This window comes from Hetaerina americana, unplaced genomic scaffold (assembly GCF_022747635.1).
Source record: "Hetaerina americana unplaced genomic scaffold, ioHetAmer1.1.p SCAF_6, whole genome shotgun sequence".
NCBI lineage: Eukaryota > Metazoa > Arthropoda > Insecta > Odonata > Calopterygidae > Hetaerina > Hetaerina americana.
In genome coordinates, this window is record NW_027287205.1 from 66,987,297 (window position 1) to 67,012,156 (window position 24,860).

The following is a 24,860-nucleotide window of genomic DNA, read 5'->3' on the forward strand; positions in this document are numbered from 1 at the left end:
AAACTAATCCACAAGAAAATATGCGCGTTGTCAACAAAATGCTGCCGAATATTTGTATCCCTAAATTAAGACTAATAAAATGTACGTCAATTGTAATTAAATTACTATAATCAAGAAGGCTGAAGGTTAAAATATAGATATGGGTTGCGTAATTGTTATCATCTGGCACCGACGAGTTAATTTTCGCTTAGCAATTTTGTGTGGAAATGGGCAAATTACGTTCCTTGAGTCGCAAGATAGGCCATTGATTAAAGATTGATGATCAAGGGACATGATTTGCTCCAGGTTAGTCATCACTTTTTTCATGCGTCCACTTAGATATATCCGTGTTGAAAATACTTGAGTAAATAGTTTATTTAATCCGTAGGTGCCGTAATCCCCTCCAGAAGTACTCAGTAATTAGATATCTCCACCATTCTATTGATGTATCTACAATCACATGTCCTGCATGTGACGTATGTACGTAGCTAAGGATTTAAAATTATTTGAAGTCTATACTTACTATTATGCTTGACAATTCTGTTTTAAGATAGGTTAATAATTTCGAAATAGGTATAGGAATTAACTTGAAAGGCAAGTGGAAAAATGTGGATCAAGTGCTTGGGTCGGGTGGAGAGCGAAATGGCTGGATTGAAGTAAGAGTTTATAATATTAATGTGTAACCGCATAGACTTCATATATCCAATTTAATTATAATTTTGACCTCAGGTGTCTTCCGTGGAAGATAAGGCTGTCCATTTCGTCCTAAGCAAAGTGTTATATGAGCAGTATGAACCACCGGACTCACATAATTTTGAGTCACCGTATGACTTGCCGGAATCGTCTGATGTGGTAAAGATATTATGGTGCAAGGGAATTGCAGTTGGGTTCTATACATTAAAATTAAAGGGTGAGAGTCACTATTCTATATTTTAATCATGAAGGTATTGCGCGCTTCGAGAATCATGTCAACATTTGGGACGTCTTCGGAACTAGATTATCAATCTCATGTTCAATTGATGCACTACCTGTCTGCATGTGTATTTTAGCGAGGCCGGTTTATTGCCACACCAGAATTACTGGTACAAAGCCCTATTTCATTTAACAATGAAATTACTACCTTTGAATTCAGCAGTTTTTATTATTGGACATAGCGGCTTAGTTCCTCGTGGATTGCTTTCCTTCTGGCTCATTTAGTCAGCCTCATTTATGTTTCTCTTTCGTCAGACTATAATTAATCGAACACCTCCATGAATTTCAAATGATGGTGTGAAAGCTTATGCTACTTAGCCAGTGCAAATTAAAGTATGAAAGCTTTTCCACAAATAAAATTACATGCGGTATAATGGGAATGATATGAATAAGGGATACTATTTATTGTTTCAACAACATATTAAGGAAAAAAATTGAAAAGGTAGAAAAACACCAAAATCAAGTTGGGATAATAATAAAATGAAATAATGATTGGAACATTGGAAGGATTTATGTATATTAACATAAGATGACATGAAAAAGTTTCTTCAAGGGACATGATAAGAACATCCTATTTCCCATTGAAGAAAAAATTCAAATGCTCTTAATATTTAATAGCAGGTAGAAAAATACTTAGGATGATTTAAGAAACAGGTAAATTTCAAGTAGGGTTTATGCTACGCCAAAATAAGTTTTCTTTGTAAAAAGCATGAAGGTTGACCTATGCCTAGACAAACATGGAAATTTTAAAATCGTATCTAGAAAGAAACATTATCATAGAGCAAAGAAGCAGATAAGCCTAGTCAAGAGTGGTATTTGCTTGGGGAAAATTATTGCCTCAACATAACAAGGGTGGAGATTAAGAAAACAATTTAAACCGGGATGAACTATTATGGAAGAAATGTACCAGAAATACAATAAAATGAATGGAGGGTGAAGGCTACGCTAATGTCGAGCAATAAATTATAGCAATCAAGATTAGATTCAGAACATTAAATGAGAGCGAAGATTCACATGTTAACGAATTGTGAAAAACAATATGCAATCTGCTAGTATCCGATTCTGAGTTTCTAAATGATGAATTTAAATCTCTTTAAGTTTTATGAATGTGAACCACATTAAACTGCTAGAGAATGCTGCATATATTTTCGAACTACCCGTTTATGTAGCATGGTATTCCAGTGGGTAGAGTGCTGTGCTACTGACCAGCGGACCTGGGTTCGTTTCTGAGTGTAGCCACCCTGTGAGAATTTCACTCGCTAATTGGCTCAGCTGAGGGTCTACTCTCACCTACCATAAGTTTGTATGATGACAGTGACTTTGGGTTGATTACTGTAGTTTATCCATTCACTCAGTGCAAAATATACGCATCAGGAAATTACGCAAGGTTTTCACGAAAAAAGGACTCTTTAAAGGAAAGGTTATCAAATCCTTATTCTGAAAATACTCCACCTTCTTCGCCAAACAATTTTGATGATGCATTTCCTTCTCAACCTGATGATAAACAACTTAAAAGTTATATACTTTCATATCTCTTGCACGTGTGCAAAAGAGTCAGACAAACATCAAAAATGGATGGCAAATTGATTATTATTACATAGAAAAAAAACCTATTAAAAGCCCTTATTTAGACAAAGAAATTCATTTGCCGTACCCTATTCATTAAATTAATATCCTGAATTTTCCTATCTATGGATGAGAAAATTATGGGCTTGAAGAAAATTAGAGCCACAGGCCATCCTCTGCTTCTTCCATCATTGAAAAATGGTGAAAACAAAATGAACAGAAAGTAACAAATAAAGAAGAATCAACAAGTGGTAGAAGAAAGTATGTGTTAAAGATGCATGAAGGAAAGTAATTGGACAAATTCACAATCATTTACTGGAGACCAAATTAGAGGGAACCAGAGTAGAAGTATTGCAGTTATGCATGACAAGAGTAATTCATTATATAGATCTTAGTAATGAAATTTCAAACCTCATTAACAATGAAATATAAACTTACAATGAAGAAACATGTAATTGAGAACCATTGCAATTCTCTTTTCAAAACACCACATACTAAGGATTTCAAAATATCTCGTTATGCTGTTCAGATGGTAAGGTTAAAAAAAGGGCATCTAAGGAGCTTTCCCCACATTTATAGCCCATGTGGATGATGCAAGTGAAAAATTGAACATTTCTTACAGATGTTATTAGAGTGCAACAAAAATAACTCTATAAAAATCCACTGTTCAGAAAAATATTTTAGGAGTGTGCTCAGAGCTTCTTTGATGGTATATATTTAAAACATTGTAATTCCGCACCATATTTTTTTATATTATTGTACCACTACAAAAACCTAATGCATGGTATTTCTTAGTATTTTTGATTTACATAATTATGAGGCAGTTTCATAAAGTTATGCTTGAAACAATATCCTTTAATCAAGTTAGACTCCACTTCACATACTTCTAATTCCGAACGTTAGGTCATTCCACTAATCAAAGTGAATAAAGGAGCCAAATGTTAGTTGTATGCTTTCCAAGATTCATAACATGAATGACTATATTAAATAATTTTTACTTATGCCATAAAGGGTTTTTACTCTATAAAAGGATAAAGAAGGGGAATATTAAGATTGGTGTGGTGATTCACGGGAAAAGTTAATCCTTTGCCAGTGAAATTCCCCTCGCCAATCTTAGTGTTACCCTTTCCCTCATACAATGGTGTAAAAAACCCTTTACAGCTTAAGTAAAAATTATTTAATACATATATTCAGTCCAAAAAAGGGCATAAGAAACTCAATTTCTCCTTTCCATTCATAAACATATGTATGTGGCCCACTCTTGAGTTGTAATCTCATAATTTTATACTGTTGTTGCGTAATAACATTTGACCACTGTAAAATAACAAGATTAAAATAAAGTAACCCATATTTGCATAAAAAATGATTCTGTGCAGGAATTTACATCCAGTACAATTAGGAGCCATTCAACAAAATCATTTACATGCATTTAAAATGGGTTTATATGTATTTTGCTTAATTGTTTAAGATAAATGCAACATTCTCAAATTCGGAATTTTGAATCCAGGGTATTGATGAATTCTTCTGGATTAGATTTTTAGGCAGGTGATATGATAATACACACAAGTCCATACACAGCCACTTAATGCTTAAAGCATGTTACCCCTGCTTACCACTTTCACCCCTGGGCCTTTGAAAATTTTCAGGAAAGTTGCCTTGAGGGGCCTAGAAACTCGCTACAAAATCCATTTAAAAATCAACTCCAAAGGGGTGAAATTGCTGTCTAAAATAATGTTATCTTCTCTGATTAACATATTACGATACCTTTGTATTATCTGAAAACATGAGAAGATTCATGTGACTAATTATCTTGACTTCATCAGAACTTTGTCTTGTTTGTACATTACTTGAGTATTCATCTTTCAGTGGTAAATTAGGCGATTCACCTAATTCCCATGCATGTAGTAAGATGGTAATTGATTTTCTATATTACTATACAGGTATTCCTTTTATTGTTGCTTTAAAAATGTTTATGTGCATTATTGACCAATTGTTAGGCTAAGGATGGAGATTATTACTTTGGTTTCATTTTTGGTGGCTGGATTAATTTACTTAAATAAGTAACTCTCTTTTGTGGACTTCTGATATGACTCTAGGGAGGATGACCCCACTTCTGATATAACATGGCATCATATTACTCTCCCAGGAGGATATTGCTTGCACAACATTAGTAAAGGATGACATACTGGCTTATGGTGGTAATGCTACAATTTGAATAACCACAACTACACCAGAGTGCACTGGACCTTAAAATATATGAATAGCTCTTAAAGTTCATGGTGAAGCACCATGAACTTTTAGGCATCGAAGGGCAAAGGCATGCAGCTGGCCAGCATACTGACTCTATAAATCACTCTGCATCATCAAACAAGAGCATATGATTATTCAACAAAAAACAATATTTGGCACTAGCTGCTATCTGCGAGGTTAATTTGAATAATAAAGAGTATTTTGGAATGTATAAAAAGAAAAATGCGGGGAACATTTTCAAAATATAATTGAATAATTATTGATGTATAATGGCAGAAGTAAGGGATTACCTGGTAGTCCAGGGTGTAGAACACTTGAATACTGACTGGAGGGCCCAGGTTTGATTCCCAGGGATGCCTCTTGGCAACCTCGGCTTCATCCAAGTTGTTCATTTGTTTCGGCCCTGGAATCTTCATGGGAAACCATAGGTAGCAACGAGAAAGAAACTGGTTCCCCTACCCAGATGTGTGAATTGTACTTGCTGTTAGGCTTGGTACTAGGTGTGCTTTACCCTCATCTATCAAACCCACCTTTGAGTTGATAACTATGGTTTTTCGGTTATGTTGCCAAATGATCACAGGTAATAAATTCAATTTATGTGATTATTTAAAAAGAGTTGGAAATAATGTAGCATAATGCTTGTGAAATCTTATATTATAAACCTTAAAAATAAAACCATAACAATTGACTGCAGATCATCTTTCTTGGCAAATCTGCATAGGGTAAATAGCCAGTGGCCCTAAAACTTGAATTAAAACTAAAAACTGAATTATTGGCATCAATATATGTAGCTATGTCACTCATAAGTTTCCACTCTGATAGAAAATTATAGACATTCATTCAGAACTATACTATTGGAACAAACTTATAGTTTCATTGAACTCATAGCAGACTTCTTCACGTGGCCTATTATGTATGTATTACTTAGTGAGATATTGGCTTGGAAAGACTTTATTACCATTCATAAATTGTAAAATTTATAAAAGTGAGATTCTTATGCTCTTCCTACCTAATTTTCAAGGTACATGGAATGAAGAGATGGGTAGCAAGTATGAAATGAATACTCTGGATACTGCTTATATTCGGAACTCGCATAGAAGAAAAGGTTACGGCACAAGCATTTTATATGACCTAGTCAACACGTACCCTGGAGAAAATGTTGGTTTAAGTAAGCCCATATCGAATTCTATGAGGATGGGTATGTTCAGAACGTTATTTACACACTACATTTGCTATTTGTATGTATGTATAAAACTTTGAACTAAATGAATATTTATGCTTTTTCATGTGACTGCAGTTTTGTCCAAGTTCCTGTCACAGCATACACAGTACCGTTTAAATTTCTGGGAAATAGAGGGATCTGGCAGTGAGGGCTTTCGCACGCTTGTTTGGTACTCCATGAAATCAAAAAGAAGATAAAATTTGGTAATGAAGAAAGCCATTATATTAACTAATAAAAAATGTAATATTACTGTGATTCACTGTATGCAAGTACATATACAGTGCTTAATGTACAAATGAAATGCACAAAGAGTATGTATTACCTTTATATACACCAATAAAACTACATTTATATTGTAGATAAATAAAATGGCAATAACTTCAGCATATAAGTTATTACCATTCTAATTTCTTAAATGACTCTTCAGTTCATTCAGAAGCATTGAACCAATGACCATTTTTTCTGAATTCACATAAATGCTGAAGCTAGAATTTTCCTCAGTTTTAACTGTTATTAGGACCAGAGATCTAGATGAGAGAGTTTGACCGGCAAATCTGTAATATAAAATTCAATTAATCGTTGATTAATGATTAGAATGGAATTTTGTAAAACTGCAATTAGTACTGATACATGGAATATACTAAGATTTCTATGACTACGATACCTTAGGATTTTAGAATCTAAGCTTGGTATGGCTGCAACATTGGCGGCTTCAAATACTTTTTGACTGAAATACTTGGAATCAAATGCTGCTGGTGATGATAAATTATTAGCACTATGCTCATTCATACCCTTCAGCTTTTCTGTAAGGAGAAATTCATAAATAAGAAGCATAATAACTCATTAAATAAAGCAGTTTTCAGGACATTATTTGGGTCAACAATCATCCAATACTAAAAGAGCATGACCAAAGTTGATTCTATCAGTACAGTAAATTAGAAAGTTTAAACAATAAACATTTTTAAACATCAAAATCAATATTTTTCACTTTAATGTAGAGTCCATATAACCAAGTTAAATATGATTACTAAAAAGGAGCATAGAGAAATAAAGTGTATTGCCAACAACCATCACAAATTAGGGCACAATGTAAACAGAAGGGTGTGCATTCATGGAGATCATTGAGAGGCTTGTTTATGCAATTTCAATATAGCAGAAATACTACCTTGATCAAAAGGTTCCCGGAATAACCACCGTGTGGCGCTCCCATCTTACCGATTTGAGTTCTGTTTTTTTTGTTAAATTGGTACATCTGTTGTTGATATTCCCTTTAAATCTTAGTGTCATAACTTGACATTTGCAAAAGTTACGTAGCCAAGAGTACATCTATCTCTGTGTGTGTTGGCGATTTTTTACAATTGCAGAAATGGATTTAAATTTGCAACAACGAACTTGTATTAAATTTTGCGTAAAAAACGGATTTAGTGGCGCACGGACGTTGGAAATGTTGGAAAAGTGTTTCGGCAACGATTCTCTAAAAAAAACGGTCGTTTACCAGTGGCACGAGCGGTTCAGAAGTGGTCGTGAGTCAATCGAAGATGATGAACGCAGTGGCAGACCATCGACATCGAAAGTCGGTGAAAAAATTGATAAAGTAAAAGAAATGTTGGTCAATAACCACAAATTAACCATCAGAGAAATAGCGGAGGACTTGAACATTGCCTATGGATCCGCCCAAGACATTGTGGTTAATGATTTGGGTTTCCGTCGTGTAGCAGCAAAGTTGGTGCCAAAAGACCTCAATTTCATGCAAAAAAGAGACCGTGTTGACGTCGCAAAAGACATGATTTGCGAGGCTGAATCCGATCCCACATTCATCAAAAGGATCATTACTGGAGACGAGACGTGGGTTTATGAGTACGACACGCAATCCAGACATCAGGCAAGTGAATGGCGTTCACCAAATGAGCCGAGACCAAAAAAACCACGTCGTTTTCAGTCAAAAAAGAAGGCAATGCTGACGGTTTTCATGGATTACAACGGTGTAGTGCATCATGAATTTTTGCCAGAAGGCCAGACAGTAAACAAAGAGTATTATTTGGGCGTTATGAGACGTTTGCGTGAAGCAATTCGCCGAAAGAGACCAGAAATGTGGGCAGAAAACTCGTGGATTTTGCACCATGATAACGCACCGTCGCACAGTGCTATCATTATTCGTAATTTTTTGACGAAAAATGCAACAAATACCATCCAACAGCCACCGAATTCACCTGATTTGGCTCCCTGTGACTTCTTTCTGTTCAATCGAGTTAAAAAACCATTACGGGGAACGCGTTTTAGCAGCCGAGAGGAAGTAATGGAAAAACCCCGGGAAGCACTGATGGACATACCGAAAACCGAATATAAAAAATGTTTCGAGGATTGGATCAAGCGCTGGCATAAGTGTGTTGCAATCGATGGGGATTTCTTTGAAGGGGACAATATAGATTTAGATGAATAAACTTGTATTTTTAATTTTCTGAATAAATTCCGGGAAATTTTTGATCAAGGTAGTATCTATAAAAATGAAAGGAGTAGGAATATTTCTTTCTATAGTGGTGTCATATGAAATATCTCATTATTATATAAATAAATGAAATGCAGATTAGAATATTACATGATTAATGTTTTAACTTTAGATTACAGATAATCTAGTGGTTAAGGTAGGTTTTAGATGGACACAACAACCAAATATTTCTATTGTCTCTCCTAACAAAACACAACCCAACATCCTATTCAATAATAAAGTCCCTCTTCATCTCTGTATACTTCTTTCCTCCCTTCATTCTGTCTAACTTCCCTATCCTGTTTCTGCCTCGTTCCGTGTTGTCTTAACATTCTCCCCACTATCACAGTCTTCAACATCCCACTTCCAATCAATATGCCCATCAAAATATATCAATTTTTCCTGCCTCCTTACAATTTCTCTCAACAATCCCCTCTGCTCACCCACCATACCTAACACACCTGCTCATTTGTTAACCTTTCTGTCCACTTAACCTTCTCCATCTTCTCTAAACCTATTTTTCAAAAGCCTCCAATCAACGCCTATCATTCTGCCTCAATGACAGTGTTTCCACACCATACATAACTACGCTCCCCATCAAAGTTTTCCCAAGCTTTTTTGTAACACTCTTGTCATCATCCCCACTCCTTGTGAAAGCTTCTTTGCCTAGCGTAATTCTTCCTCATATTTTTTAAGGTAATCTACCGGTTAAGGTAGGTTTTTGGATGGACACAACTACCAAACAAATATTTTATTACTCCTAACAAAACACAAAATCCATCATCCTACTCTACAGGTATATCAGGTCCCTCTTCATCTCTGAGTACTTTCTTTCTTCCTCATATGTCCCTACTTTTTTGACCTCAGGTCCAAAAATCTTCTGAGATACATAAACTGCTCTATGGGACATGAATTTTACAATGAGAGGTATTTCAATCTCCTCAAGTCCATCTAACACCATTGTTCAATGTTATAAGTTCAAAAGGCTGGATTATATGTGTATTTAAGTAATTACTGCATTGGAACTTACGTAATTCTGTCAGAAAAAGTTGTTCATTCATTGTAACAGCTCGAATGAGTTCCCCAATAGGAGGTTTCAGCGTTACTTTGGAAGTGCAAAGATCTCCCGTGCTGCTGCTGGTACTGAGTATTTCAAATGCAACAGGCTGTGTGGAGTCATTAAAATCAATGCCTAGAGTTCCAGGAAGACTGGATGATGGATGAAGCATCCCAATTGGGGCAAATTCGTGAACTGTTGAACCAGGTGAAAGAAACTGTAAAATAAAATCACTTCATAAGTAACACATAGATTTCATTATAGAAATCATGTAACAAAATCAACTACCTTAAATGTAGCCTGATACGGTCAAGATCATCCCTTGGCCTTTCTGGCTCTATTTTTGCATACATGGCAGGTTTTGGAACATTTTATATAAATTAAGCACCACTAATTCTGCACAGAAGCAGTGATGCAATCTATGTGCCATATGAATGAGGGCTTATGTGTTTTGTGCAGGGATTACCTTAACCATTTAGCTAACCCTTTAAGACACAAACTGCAAGTAAATGGAGTTAAGACAGGGGTAGGAACTTTATCATACTCTTCAATGATTAGAAAAATGTCACTTCAGTTATCTTATCCCCTTCCATTTAAGGCAAAACTTCTCAGAAATTATCACTTCAGTCCATGACTTAGTCAATTTGCACAATTCTTATAATAGATTCCAAAGAGAAATTACACATTTCAACAAATAGCAGCAAACTACATTAACTCAAAAAAATTGGGACATTATTCATAGACCTATAACTTCTGGTTAGAACAAAATATAATTCAGGATATCAACATCAAAATTGGTGGTATACTCTACCTTTTGCCCCACTTTAATGTCCTCAATGCCTTCTCCAGAAACATTTGTGAATATGAGCTCCACTGATGCCATCAAAGGTGAGAATAAGTGGGGAGAACGGGTAAACCGGTAGGTAACATGTAACCCACGACCACTTATTTTATTCAACAACTCATTCTGTGCCAGTGGTATGTAGCTGGGACTTGCAACCTATATTTCAAAGAAGCAAGAGGATATAAGTGTCAGGTAAATTTGACTGAATTATCAGAATTACACATTTGTTTAAAAAAAGAAGTTATCCAGATGCCCTGTAATGATTTTCAACTCAAAACACTGCCATAAACTAAACAGAAACACAGTACAATGCTTCAAAATTGTTGCAGCAAAAGCAGATTCACTATTTTGTGAATACATTCAGTAAATTTATTCATAATAAATAAGGGTTCATTGTAGTTCCTCTAATTGGGAACTTTTTCCTTAAATTATAGCAATCTAATGATAAAAAATACAGAAAATGTCCTAAAAGCAATATAAATTAACAGTATTTAAGCAAAGGTATTTTATTTAAACTAGGTGATACACTAAGGGTTCCATTTTCCCAACCTCTCAGAAATCCATACATGAACCTAGCATTCCTGTCCTTGATAATTTTATCTAAATCTATATAATACAACATAAGCTATCGGCATATACCAATATTTTCTCCCACTGACTATGGTTCATTATTAGACCTCCCACTTCAAGTAACAAGGGTTGAATTGAAAGAAGAAATTTTAGAAGACAACTTCTCTGGCATACAGTAAATGCATGCACTACCAGGGTTCTAAGGAAACTTGAATTTACACATGGGGCAGCCACGTCAAGGAGTAAAAAATTTTTTATGACCAATTAATGCATCCATCTCAAGCACTACTGCTACTCTTACTTCAAAGCGAAACCTTGTACATAGCCTACTAAAAATGTTGGCCTCAATCAATGTGCCTTTTAATCTTTAATCTAGATAGATAAACATTGTCATTCTATTAACAAAAAACTGAGCAGTCAAACAAGAGCACAACATAAAAATTATAACACATTGCTTTGAATATGTTGTTACACCATTTGAGATAGATGGATGATGCCTGGGCAATGTACTGGGAGAGAGGGAGTTCTGAGAGATTACTTGAATTACTAAACTCTAAGAGTTTTATAACACACGAGGTTAGTGAAATGGATGATAAATTTTTTGGGCAATCCATTAAAACAATGATGATGAAATTAGCTTTCATTCAGGAATTGGGAACAATATTTTCTATTATATTCAACAGATTCAGGCAAGATATAGTGGAAGTTCATCATTATGAGAAACAAATTGGCACTTTTCCACAGGTTTAAACCTGTAAAAAAGTGCAAATTTGTTTCTCATAATATTTTCAATAATCGACTTGTTGCATGCATTAGGGTAATTTCAGAATATGTGAGGCAAGGTCTTTGAGGAGTTTTGCCAGGTTCTCCTCTAATCCATGTAATTTTTCAATGACTAAGTCGTAGTTTGAAAGTAAAGTGCATTAATAACGTCCAAATTTAAGTGAATTAATTATGTCCCTCATTCATGCTAAGAGGGATCTGTAAACTTCAACAGATTTAGGCGAGATGTAGTGGAAGTTTGTCATTATGAGTAAACAAAATTTGCACTTTCCCACAGATTTATTGGTTACGTACAATGCATTTTAGTTAATCGAAACATCTTTTCGATGGTTTGATGAACTGAAAGGTCTTGCACCTGAAGATGGTTCGATGAACTGAAATGCATTTTACATTACAAATAAATCTGTGGAAAAGTGCAAATTTTGTTTTCTCATAATCTGTTAACTACTTTGCTCAGACTAGGTGTAGAGATTCTTGGAAGAAACTTTCAAATGTTTACTTTTTAATGTTTTATCATTCATCAAAATTCTTTTTCGGTGGAACCTCTGAAAATAGGGCATTCTATACACCTTAGTAAAAATATAGCTATTCTTAAAATCACATTTAAATGTTATAAAGTATGGGAACTCTTATACTGTAATAATTCCAATGAGAAATGTTTAGGAATATTAATCATGAGAAGTTTTCCTGAATATCTACAGGGAATGAGTGATTCAAGAGAGGAAGATTGAAGGAAACTCTTGAGTTTTTAAATTTCAATATCTTTACCCACCTGAATAGTAGATAGCATGGTTTGTGTAGATGGAGGACCCAGAGGAGTCAGAAAGCCACTTAATGATGGTGTCATCACTGGAGTTATAGATGGAACTGAAAAAGAGTATTGGGATCATTATTAGAAATAATTTGAATAATTAAGTAAATTTTAATGCTACAGAGATAAAAAATATAAGTTTACCTTTACCACTAGCTAAATTTAAGAACCATTTAATATCTATCATGAAACAATATTCTTTCTCCCAAACTGATAGAATATACTTGTCCATTCCCAAAGGATGCTAATTCAGGACTTATGCAAATAGAAAGGTGTGTGACCTAGCGAAATTAGAACTTTGTTTTTCAGGAACATTGCCTCAATTTTCGAAGTTCCTAAAGCATACTTTTCAGCCTTTTACACACAAATATAATCCCATCCAGAATCATTGGTGTTTCTCAAGAGGACCAATTAATATCTTGGAAACCAAATAAGAATATGCTACAAATGATAGAATACCACCAACACTATGGTAAACAGTTGAATGAATGATTTGATAGGACATAAGCACACACACACAGGGTCTAGCTCATGTGGTCAGATGAAAGGACTTGAGGAAACTAGATAAAACAATTGCTACAGCCGCAATTCAATCAAAAATCTTAATCAAAGAAGAAGACATGCATAATTACAACAGGAATGATATCTCAAAATTCTAATAAATAAAACTATTTGAAGTCAAAAAAATTGCAACTACAGTTCACTCTTTATTATCTGACCTATGTGCTTCACTATCTGGCCTAAGTGCAAAACCAACCCGGCTGGCTACATATCATTAAGATACAAGCCTTGTCAGATGAGATACTATTGAAAAGTTGAATAGCATAATTACCATCATCTAATTCCAGCAACAGATCCAAATTTGTCTTTGCTTTGCTTGGGGGCTCTGGTTTTGACTTTTTCTTACTGCTTGACTGAGCTTTGCTATGCTTCTCTTCGACAGAACTCTCAGAGTCATCCTCTTCTTCTTCATCATCGTCATCATCTTCATCATCATCTTCTTCCTCTTCTGACTCTGATGACTCCTCTTCCACTTCACTATTTTTCTTCTGTCCTTTTTTCGATAACACAATTTTGGACTTGGAAACAACCTGTAAACAGCATGTGATTAATGAATTAGAAAAATTTTCATGAATAAAACCAAAACAATTAATTCCTTTTATCACTCAGCTGCAGAATATGTTTTTATCTTTGGTGGAACTATAATTCATTTCAGCTGCTCATTTGTGCACTTCAGTGGGCAGAAAACTAAGTGTAGACGAAAAATATCTAAGTTATCTGCAGCTCTATCCTTAGCTCTTTTCATGACCTCATATCTAAAGCAGTGGCCCATGAAATAATTTTTCTAAATGCAACAAAGTCAGAGTGTAAAAATCATTTGTCTTGACTGGAATTCAAAACCCGGATCCCTCAATTTTGGAGGGATTCCTGGTTCGAATTCCGGCGAAGGATATTAATTTTTACACTCTGAAATTGTTGCATTGAAATAAAAATTAGCGGATGACTCGTTAAAAGTTACTGCTATGGCATCTCCTGCAGTTTCTTGGCAACACTTCATCACTTAATCTTTTTTGCCAATCATGGAGCAATTTTCTAATAGTTGTGTGCAGCATGTACAAGCTGAAATTAGGTACAAAGAAAGGTGCTATCAGACTATTCGTCCAAAAATCCACACTTCCAAATTATTACTAGAGGGCTCTCAATTTTGCTCAGGAACATTCTATGAATTACCCTCATGCTTTATCTTTGGAATAATCAATTAAAAAATATAATGTTAAGAAAGACAGTGATAAATATTGAAACCTGTCTGGGTGATCTTCAAATATTTCTTTAAAATCTTAAAAAATATAAAAAACAAAGGTTTCGAACATTTGAAGACATTGAAGATAACAAAATATCATTCCTATCGAGCAAGATTCTGCTATCTGTCTCTCAGTGGGCCAATCACAAGGAAAAGGCAGCCAAAATTGCTGCTACCTTAGAAGGTGAAGGTCAAGTTGGCAGGCAAATGAGGCTGTGAAGGTGTAAAAACAACTTCATTTTTACTCTAGTTTAATATAGGTTCCCAAAAATAGAGGCTCTTTTCCTTTCAATTTAGTTTCCAATATAATGAAACCATGGTTTTTACAAGGGTTGTGACAAGTTTGAGTGTTCCTACATAAGCACTGAGGTTGACGTGAGAACACTCAAAGAAAGTTTGCGATTTTGAGAGCTGCTTAATCAAATTAAGTGATGTTGTAGCAGTGGTATGACTTAATTTGAATAAATGCCAAATGTAAACACCATAGTAGAAACTGGTGACTTCTAAGGACTCCAGGATCTATAAATCTCTTCTGCATGACTACATGCTTGCGAATCTTCCCGAAATTATTCTTAGATTTCAACCTCAAACATTACAATTATTATTGCTATAGAGAGAAAATATGAGTCAACAAACAAGTATCCAATATGGAAAAAAGAAACTGATTTAGGGAATACCTGAACCTCATCACTGCTGGAATCATTCTCATCATCAGAACTAGAGTCTTTATTGCTATCATCTCCTTCATTAGACGTATCACTCTCATCCTCATCACTTGACTCTTCTGAGCTGTCTTCATCTCCACTTGAGTCATCACTGCTGTCATCAGAGTTATTGGGGCTGCTCTCCTCTGACTCAGAATAAAATGATCTCTTTTTAACAGTTTGCTTCTTTGTTCTAGCAGCTTCTTTCCAAACAACAGGTGGTTCTACTTCTCGGACTGATGAAGGGGGTGGAACTTCCGGAAAAGGAGGCAAGTCATGATACCCAACTGCTCTTGAATTGATGTAGTGTGATAAGGAACCCAGCTGGAAATGGTCCCGATCTAAAGAAAATTCAAATAAATCAGTAATCTAATAAATTATGACTTCCATCACTCTGTGAATAGTGACTTACTATAGTTAAAAATCATCATTTCACAGTGATAAAATACACTGCATAAGGACCACTAACAATTAGGAGTGATTAAGCTATGAATACTACAGAAAATGTATAGTTTATACGTGCTGACATCATGAAGTAATTACAAATCCTATATATGGATGAATTAAGTATGTATTGATTTATATAAGCTGTGGCCAAGAACTTTGCAAAAGTTGCACACATGTATGCATTTAAAGAAATATTTTGGTAGCTTAATTAACTTTTTTAACTTTAATGTAAATTGAAATATGCACATGAATTTTCCTGAATTTATGTCACCTACGGCTAGAGTGATTAAATCTTTCAAGTGAGTAATAAAAGTCATACTGATTCCAAAGACAGTAATTTACATACTGAAGGCTTCCAAAAACAAGGACATATACATATGATTTGCAAGTCAAATAGTGATACATTTGAATGTAAAAGCAGCTAGACTACAGCTGAAAACAATCAATGAAACTAAGAATTCAAATACAGCGACTACAAATTTTAATGTCCATTTCAAATTCCATATACTCCCAGGTTCAATCTTATTATCCCAAAAAAGAATCATAAGACTTAAAACTCTTTAGCTGACATGAAAATAATGTCAGCTAAAAGCTTTTTTGTTCTTGTTTTTGATTGTTAAGGTAAATTATTATTTTTTGAGTGTATAGAAAGGGATTTCTAATAGCAAAGACTGTTTCAAAGGTGAAAATAGACTCCCTTTCTTAGGATACATGAAGAACGGCAGACTTTAACTGCATAGCTGTTTAACAGATTGTCATGTGCTTGTTAAAAAAATTATGGGTAGAAATGTCTTAAATATCGCAGTTTATTTCAATTTTTTATAGTAAAATATAAGATACACTGTACCTTTGAATCGAGATTCAAGAACTGGAGCAGGCTTAGTGGCCAAGAAAATTTTTTTGGCATGTTTAGACAGCTTACTGTTTTCTGCAAAGATAAACTGTCGCAGAAAGCGAGCACGATCTCTTATATCATAGTTGTGGTCATATTTGGCTAAATTGAAGACATATTGGCATAGGAGATGAGTTTGTTTTGGGTTTGTTAGGTAGAGCTTTACAGACAAATTTAGAATCTGTAACTTAACAATGTCCTCCTGTAGAAATAAATGGAAGTAAATGATGAATGGTACACACATTTTCATTCATGACAAGACAACAAATCTTATTTTAAAAACTTAGATGGCACTATTGTGGTCATTAGCAAGCAAACGAATAATAAATTGCCACCTCACCTCATTTATGAAGCTCTTGGCCATTTTACGCAGGACATCTGGTGCTATTTTTGGCACTCTATCTGAGTATTCACCCAAGAGCCAAAGAATAGATGCCCTTGCTTGAGGAACATTGATGAAATCTACCAATTTTGCCATATGAATTATAATTTCTCTATGTTCACTTGGTTGAGTCTGAAGAAGTTTTTTAATCACCACAACACTTTCCGCAACAACATCATCTACACAGAAAAAAATTAAAATGATTAAATGACAACAATGAAAATAAATTCCAAAGAAATTGTAAGATGAAGAATTTCCTTGAGAAGGCATATTTTAAAATAGGCATCAGGAGCTTATTGCTCTGTGCAATGCAAGTATTATTATTGTGGAGGTACATGTCAGTGAATATTATTCTTCAGACGGAGAAGTTAAAATGGTGAAAAAAATATGAGAATTTGAATTATGGTTGTTGAAAAAATATTTATGTCCAAATGTCATAATTGATCCCCGCTATTCATGACCTCCCATTCATATTACATACCTTAAATCATACATTATTGCTAATGAAGAGTATTTTGTAAGGTCAGAGTTATATGAGGATAAAACAGGAAAGACAGAAAAGTAAATGGAATGTGGAAGCACTAACCGGGACAATAAAGTGGATTATTAGGAGATAGTGGTAACAAGAGTGAGGACAGGAAGCTAGGTATGGTAAAAGAAAGATGGGGATTTAACAAAAAAAAAAAGGATTACTGAAAGTGAAAATAAAAAATATAGAAGGAGCTAACAGAAAAAGTACAAGGAAATCATGAGTTGCAGATAAGATGATTAGGAGGATGGAAAAAAGAAGGAAATGGAAGAATTTAAAACAGAAATAGATAAAGAAAGATAAAATGGTTAAATAATAAACTGAAGCAGGAGACTCATCTGATTAAAGAAGTGTTGTGGTAAACAGAGTATGAGAATATGACAATTTTGCGAGTGAAGATGGAAATGGGTGCAATACGAGGTGTGTTCAAATAGTAAGGTGACTATATTTATATAAAAAAAATATTTATTCATTCTTCAAAATTCAAATTGTCCCCTTCAAAGCAATCCCCCAGGGATATAATACACTTGTGCTAATGCTTTTCCCAATCCTTGAAGCAATTCTGATAAGCACTTTTTGTTATAGCCTTGAGCTCTTCCAGCGATGCAGTCTTATCTCCATAACAGTTGCAAATCTCCATCCTTTCCTAGGTCTATTCAGTTTAGGGAACAGGAAAAAATTGCAGGGGCCAAACCTGGTGAATATGGTAGCTGAGGCATGATTGTGGTGTTGTTTTTGGCCAAAAAATCTCTCACAAGCAACAATGACTGAACCAGTGCATTATCGTGATGCAAAAGCCATGAATTGTTTTTCCACAATTCTGGACTTTTTTCATATTGCTTCTCGCAAGTGGCGCATAACTTCAAGGTAATACTCCTCATTGACTGTACAGCCTTGTGGTAAGAACTCCTGATGCACTATGCCACAGTAATCAAAGAAAACAGTGAGCAAAACCTTGACATTTGATCAAACTTGGCATGCTTTTTTCGGTCTTGGTTCTCCTGGTTTCTTCCATTGAGATGACTGGGCTATGGCTTCGATGCCATAACCATAAATATAACCATGATTCATCACAAGTTATGATCCTTTTGAGCAGAATCATCATTGACGTCATTCAACAGCTCCTGAGCGATACTCATGCGATGGTTCTTCCGGTCAAAATTAAGCAGTTTCGGAATGAACTTCACTGACACACTCATGCCCAAAATATACCAAAAAATTGCATGGCACGAGCCAACCGATATGCCAACATCCTCTGCAACTTCTTTAATAGTGATTCAATGATTTTTTAAAACAATTTTCTTCACTGCTTTAACAATTTCATCTGTTGTTGACGTGCTTGGGCATCCAGAGCGAGGTTTGTCATTGGCATCTTCTCGGCCATCATGGAAGAACTTGAATCACTACTAAACATTTTGTTTTACTCAGAGCAGACTCACCTTATGCCACTGCCAACATTTCAAGTGTTTTGGAACACTTTATCCATTTTTTACACAAAATTTGATAGAAATTCATCATCCATTATTTTTTACAGCATAAAATTGCCGAGCGAAAACACATCTAACATTTGTATCTGTCAATAACTAATTAAATATGCTATAATGCTGAAACTCTGAACAAATGTTTGGGAACAATCACTTCTAAACATTTTTTTTTACTCAAAGCAGACTCACCTTATGCCACTGCCAACATTTCAAGTGTTTTGGAACACTTTATCCATTTTTTACACAAAATTTGATAGAAATTCATCATCCATTATTTTTTACAGCATAAAATTGCCGAGCGAAAACACATCTAACATTTGTATCTGTCAATAACTAATTAAATATGCTATAATGCTGAAACTCTGAACAAATGTTTGGGAACAATCACTTCTAAACATTTTTTTTTACTCAAAGCAGACTCACCTTATGCCACTGCCAACATTTCAAGTGTTTTGGAACACTTTATCCATTTTTTACACAAAATTTGATAGAAATTCATCATCCATTATTTTTTACAGCATAAAATTGCCGAGCGAAAACACATCTAACATTTGTATCTGTCAATAACTAATTAAATATGCTATAATGCTGAAACTCTGAACAAATGTTTGGGAACAATCACTTCTAAACATTTTTTTTTACTCAAAGCAGACTCACCTTATGCCACTGCCAACATTTCAAGTGTTTTGGAACACTTTATCCATTTTTTACACAAAATTTGATAGAAATTCATCATCCATTATTTTTTACAGCATAAAATTGCCGAGCGAAAACACATCTAACATTTGTATCTGTCAATAACTAATTAAATATGCTATAATGCTGAAACTCTGAACAAATGTTTGGGAACAATCACTTCTAAACATTTTTTTTTACTCAAAGCAGACTCACCTTATGCCACTGCCAACATTTCAAGTGTTTTGGAACACTTTATCCATTTTTTACACAAAATTTGATAGAAATTCATCATCCATTATTTTTTACAGCATAAAATTGCCGAGCGAAAACACATCTAACATTTGTATCAGTCAATAACTAATTAAATATGCTATAATGCTGAAACTCTGAACAAATGTTTGGGGCATGTGGCCATCACAAAAAAACAAAAATATACTAAATAAATTCATTCCATTCAAAAGCTGTAAGGATCCATAATTTTTCCTCATCACCAAAAATTGTGAACTACAAACAATTTTCTGAATGAGCGTTGGAGACTTTTTTTATATAAAGAATATTCAAGACCATCATTAGTATCTAAAGAGGGCTAGATCCACTTCCTTTCCTCTATCAACAAAAAATAATTTGTAGCACAAATAAAACATGGTATGAAACTTATATTTTAAGAATATAATTTAAAGTTACCCTAAAAACTGCCTTCGGAAGAAATAAACCTACGCCTAAGACAAATATATGCTTGCTAGCTTTGGGACTGAAAACCCCATGAAATGATTAGCAAACTTGAAGATATGTTAGCTAATCACTGATGAATGAGATTCAGAAGATAATTACAGAATTCCTGTTTCCATGTTATTGACTTCAATTGTACAGTCAATTTTATTTTTTAAATATTATCAACATGACAGATTCATCAATTCACTACATGTGACAAGAAGTAGCACATGCTAACTCCTAAAAACATTAAAGATTACATACTCTCTTGACCTTTCGGTCTTCTTAAATCACCAATCATGATAGTATACACTAACAGCAGTGTCACAAAACAGTAGAGATCAGCTCTCTTGGATAAATCTAATCAATCTTTTTTTTTTGGAAGATCATATCATTAGATTATGAAAAATACAATACACAATTAAAGACAAGCAGGAAAAGCTCAGGTTAAGGGCCTGGTAAGGCAGGGTGTCATAAAATTAATAAATGAGGAAACCACAAGAATCACATTAATTTTTCTTAACTCCTAACCTTATCACTAAAATATAAAAAAATATCATAACATGGAAACGAAAGACAAAAGGGTACTTACGGTCCCTATTCGAGAGAAGTGACACAAGACCACTCAGGCATGTGTCTGTAACTTCCTTAATACTTGAAGCACACCTGAAAATATGCATGCCATTTTATGTTATCATTTTTAGAGCAAAAAATATACACAAAAGCTACAAATAACAACATTAAATTTACCTGCCTATAGCCTGTATAGCTGCTGCAACAAATTCCTTATCATTACTTGAAATGTAAGTTTGAAATTCTCGAAGAATGACTGAAATGCTAGTTTCAGTAGCTAAATTAGTTAAAATCTCCAGTTTTAACAGTTTTATGTGAGTTGGATCACTTGTCCTCACAAAGAAGCTTTTGAGGAAAGGCTCAAACATTCCCTGAGAAGATATTTATCAATTATATTCCACCTGCACACATACACAAACATTAAATCACAATTAAATGAATACCTACTTTTCTTTTGGTAGACACAGATGCAATACAATTTAAAACAATGGACTGGACTTCTCTGTGTGATCTTAGCAAACGAATTAATGCTTTTGCCACAACATGAACTTCAGATCTTGGAGCCATATGATGATATAATTGAGCAACAGCCATTACCACCTGAAATAAGCACACATATGCTAGAGGCAACAAAATTAGAATCATGGCCATGAAAACATAATTTTAAGCCATCATATGATTTGGCTTGTTTTTTTTACTTCAACATACCAATTACAGTTCTTATATCATACCTCACCATTACTTGTTCCCATTATGTTATTTACTGGAGGTGTGAATTCAGAAATTGGCTTTGCAAATCACACAAAATCATTTTAATGTTTTTTTAAAAGTTCTTTTATGCACTGACTAAATAAAAGAATCTTCATTTAATTTATTCACTTTACTTAACAGAATAGCAGTGCTTAAAATTGTGGGAAAGTAGGTAACTTTATTTAACATTTTATTTAGTACTGAGTAATTTACACAAAGTTGAAATCTGTATCATGAATAACATTTGGAAATGAGCACACAATCATAATTTGAATAGTTTTTTGCTTTCCCCTAGAGAATTGAATGTGAGGTTATTGGATAGACTATTACGCTGTGAATAAGTCAAATCAAATCCATATAACCTTTCACAATGCCCAATTTGAGCCCCAAGTGTATGATTTTCTTAAGAAAGGAACAATAAGAGAAAACAGCTAGCAAATTTAACTGACCTTCTTAATGCATACATTTCAGATAAATTAAGTAAAAATATATAAACAATTCCTTATCACATATATTTTCAATAAATACTATTTTCATCAAGTAGATTTATAATATTTGATCAAATGGTTAGTGATTCTGCTATATTTGAATGCATGAGAAAGATAAGCGCGACTGTAAAATCTTGTCTAGGAGAAATTTCAACTTTTTTTCACTTGAATGAGCTCAGGTAACTATGCATGAGTTAACTCATATTACCTCATTTAAAGCTCAAGAGTGATGCTATACTTAGTTTTCAATTATAATCGAAATCACATATTTATCATAAGTTTCCATCAACCAGATCCATATTTGCTCCGCAAGAATTACCTGACAATGAAATTCTTTAAAGTACTCAATGCCGTTACTTGCAGAATTCCTGTGCCAACAGGCTACCAATAAATTAATGAAAGAAAGCAAAAAGTAAGCCATAGTTAGCAATTTTGACATGCACTCAGAATTGCAGAATAAAACATATCTCAGCTATTTAAGGTGAAATAAGAATAAATCTTTTTCATCACTTGAGAAAAACACATAATGGCCAAGAATTAACTTACAGAAGCATTCCGGCTCTGTAGCAGTGGTTTCGTATTTCTGAGCAATAACCTATGATCTGGATCCAGTGAATAAGACTTCTTAATTTTTTCCTCTTTTCCAGTGTCATTCTCAGTATCCAAATCATCATCATCTTCATAGAATGGTTTGTTTTCATTGTCCTCTCCATCATCCTTTAAATTTAAATCAGATTTATCATATCAATAACTGGAATAAACATTATCAAATAACCACACATGAATAATGGTAATGCTAATACTAGTACTGTGTAAAAAAGGTATTTATGGGTAGATTGTAATATTGTTAATGTGAATATGAGAAATCTGCAGCAGCATTTAATGATTTCAGCCCTTAGCAATTTAAACGATGAACATCCAAGTAAAATATGGGCACTTGCTAACAAGCACTCAGTGCTTACAGAAGCTTGATACTAATGAGCTGATTAAAACAAACAATTCCTTAACAGGATTAGGTTATTATGCTTGGCTTCAGAAATGTTTCCATGGATGATGCACTATTTTAAATTTTAGGGTGGATTTTGAGAAAAATCTCCAAATCACATAATTATTGTTGCAAACTACTGCTGTTGAAGTTTAACTCTCACAGGTGATGTTGTTATTTCACGTGCTTCTTACATCTGTGTCTTATGTTGTGTCATCTATGTACAGGCGAACATCTATGTAATCTCCTAAACCATGATGTTAAAATACACTTCGGAATGATTTTCCAGGATTTAAAAAATCTACCTCATTAAGTTCAAGTCTGTAAGGTCGCCTTAATAACCGAGGAAATAGGTAAATAAATTACAAAGAATAAGGGATTGGTTGAATCCAAATAATTTTTTTCAATGAAACTTGAACCTTAAATTCCCATTCACTGCAAAAACACAATTATGAATCCTGATTCTTATATAATCAAGCGAATTTACAAATTAAATCAATGTAAATGAGATTCAAACATAAAATTTTCACTTTATGGTAGCCCAGGGGGTAGAACGTTGGACTAGTGACCGTGGAGTCCCGGGTTCGATTCCCAGGCAAGGCACTCTAGGCATCTGCAGCTCCACCCAAGCGATGAGATTTTTTGGGTACCAGATCTTCCTAGGAAACCATAACCGGCACAGGGAAAGGAACTGGCCCCCCTACCCTGATGTGTGAATTTCACATGCCATCGGGCTTAGTACTGGGTGAACCCTACCATCACCTACCAAACCGACCTTTGGGTTGATTACTGTGTTTGTGGTTTATAGTTATATGGGCCATTATGAAAGTAATGCGTATGATTTTATTGTGCCAAGACTATCCATGGCAGCAGGAAAAAACCGGTGGGGAAATGTGGTGGGGGGTCTGCCATTTCAACACAACCATTTCCAGTTTGCTCTAAGCAGTCTGAGTGGAAAGATGAGCCTACTCGTGAAGTGTGTTTTTTGACTTTGAAACACGTCCTGCATTGTTCCTAACTTCCTGGCCCAGTGGTTCCCCAGCCCCCTAACAGTCTTAAAAGTCCAATGAAAAAGACCCCTTAAAATCCAAAAGCATGTTACAAAGTTCCCGAGAGACATTCCCATCGAGGAGTTTCAGGGTGCCTTCTAGGCATGGCAGACATGTATCCGCAAGTGTATTGATGCAGGGGGAGAGTATTTTGAAGAATTTTAAGCATTTGTACAAGTACAATCAATAAATCTATATTTCCCAGAGAATGTGCTTTACGTTTATAGTGGATCCTGAATACAATGTAAGTAGGAAAGGGCCATAATAATAATAATGTCTTAATTGGGGAAGATTGAGACTAGGTACAGTCCCTTCTACCATGGAGCTCCTAAAATTATTCGATAAGTCTGAAATGTAAATGTAAAGCAGGAAGCAAACTTACATCAGAATTTGGATCAGCAAACTGTGTTCGGGCATATCTTGTTAGCATGCTGATGATAATCACTTGGCCCCATTCATCAACATCAACTAAAAGATTACACAATTTCCTATAGTTCTTGTGAATCAAATCAATTCTTTCCGGACAAACTTCTTCAAATGCCATCACAGCTGATCCAACGACTAAAGTTGTTTTATCGGACAAAAGTTTCTCAATGACGATTATTAGCTCATCCTTTTGATCTGGATCAAGACTAGAAAAAAAGAATTAAAAAATCATGCAATGAGTATAAACATTATTCTTCTCCATCCATAGGATGCACTTTTTTTACTCCAAAATCAACCTGTCTCTTATGGAGGTACATGGGTATAACTGAGCTATGAGTACAAGACTATTGACTGGTAAAAATTCTAACTATTAAATATTTTTTCCCGAATCAGGAATAGAAAATGGTTGCCTTAATTACAAT

General features: G+C 34.5%; 2 protein-coding genes across 3 annotated transcripts in view; one reads left to right on the forward strand and one right to left on the reverse strand.

Annotated features, from left to right (window-relative positions):
• On the forward strand, positions 1–6,379 carry LOC139694950 (protein FAM169B-like). The gene is made up of 6 exons (XM_071593482.1): positions 1–285; positions 368–459; positions 553–635; positions 709–889; positions 5,789–5,965; positions 6,065–6,379. Exons 1-6 carry the CDS (start codon positions 272–274, stop codon positions 6,184–6,186), a joined length of 669 nt encoding a protein of 222 aa, XP_071449583.1. The 5' UTR covers positions 1–271; the 3' UTR covers positions 6,187–6,379.
• The window catches only part of rb (adaptor related protein complex 3 subunit ruby), a 22,593-nt gene continuing 3,977 nt past the window's right edge, over positions 6,245–24,860 (reverse strand). For both annotated transcript variants that reach the window (XM_071593476.1, XM_071593478.1), the window contains 14 exons: positions 24,395–24,644; positions 22,525–22,695; positions 21,188–21,340; positions 20,918–21,111; positions 20,760–20,833; positions 16,724–16,944; positions 16,339–16,585; positions 15,018–15,385; positions 13,372–13,630; positions 12,501–12,595; positions 10,343–10,531; positions 9,505–9,748; positions 6,654–6,792; positions 6,245–6,543 (listed from right to left, as the gene is read on the reverse strand). In XM_071593476.1, the coding sequence (XP_071449577.1) occupies positions 6,393–6,543; positions 6,654–6,792; positions 9,505–9,748; positions 10,343–10,531; positions 12,501–12,595; positions 13,372–13,630; positions 15,018–15,385; positions 16,339–16,585; positions 16,724–16,944; positions 20,760–20,833; positions 20,918–21,111; positions 21,188–21,340; positions 22,525–22,695; positions 24,395–24,644 (2,755 nt within the window). In that variant the 3' untranslated portion in view covers positions 6,245–6,392. The remainder of the gene's footprint in view (positions 6,544–6,653; positions 6,793–9,504; positions 9,749–10,342; positions 10,532–12,500; positions 12,596–13,371; positions 13,631–15,017; positions 15,386–16,338; positions 16,586–16,723; positions 16,945–20,759; positions 20,834–20,917; positions 21,112–21,187; positions 21,341–22,524; positions 22,696–24,394; positions 24,645–24,860) is intronic.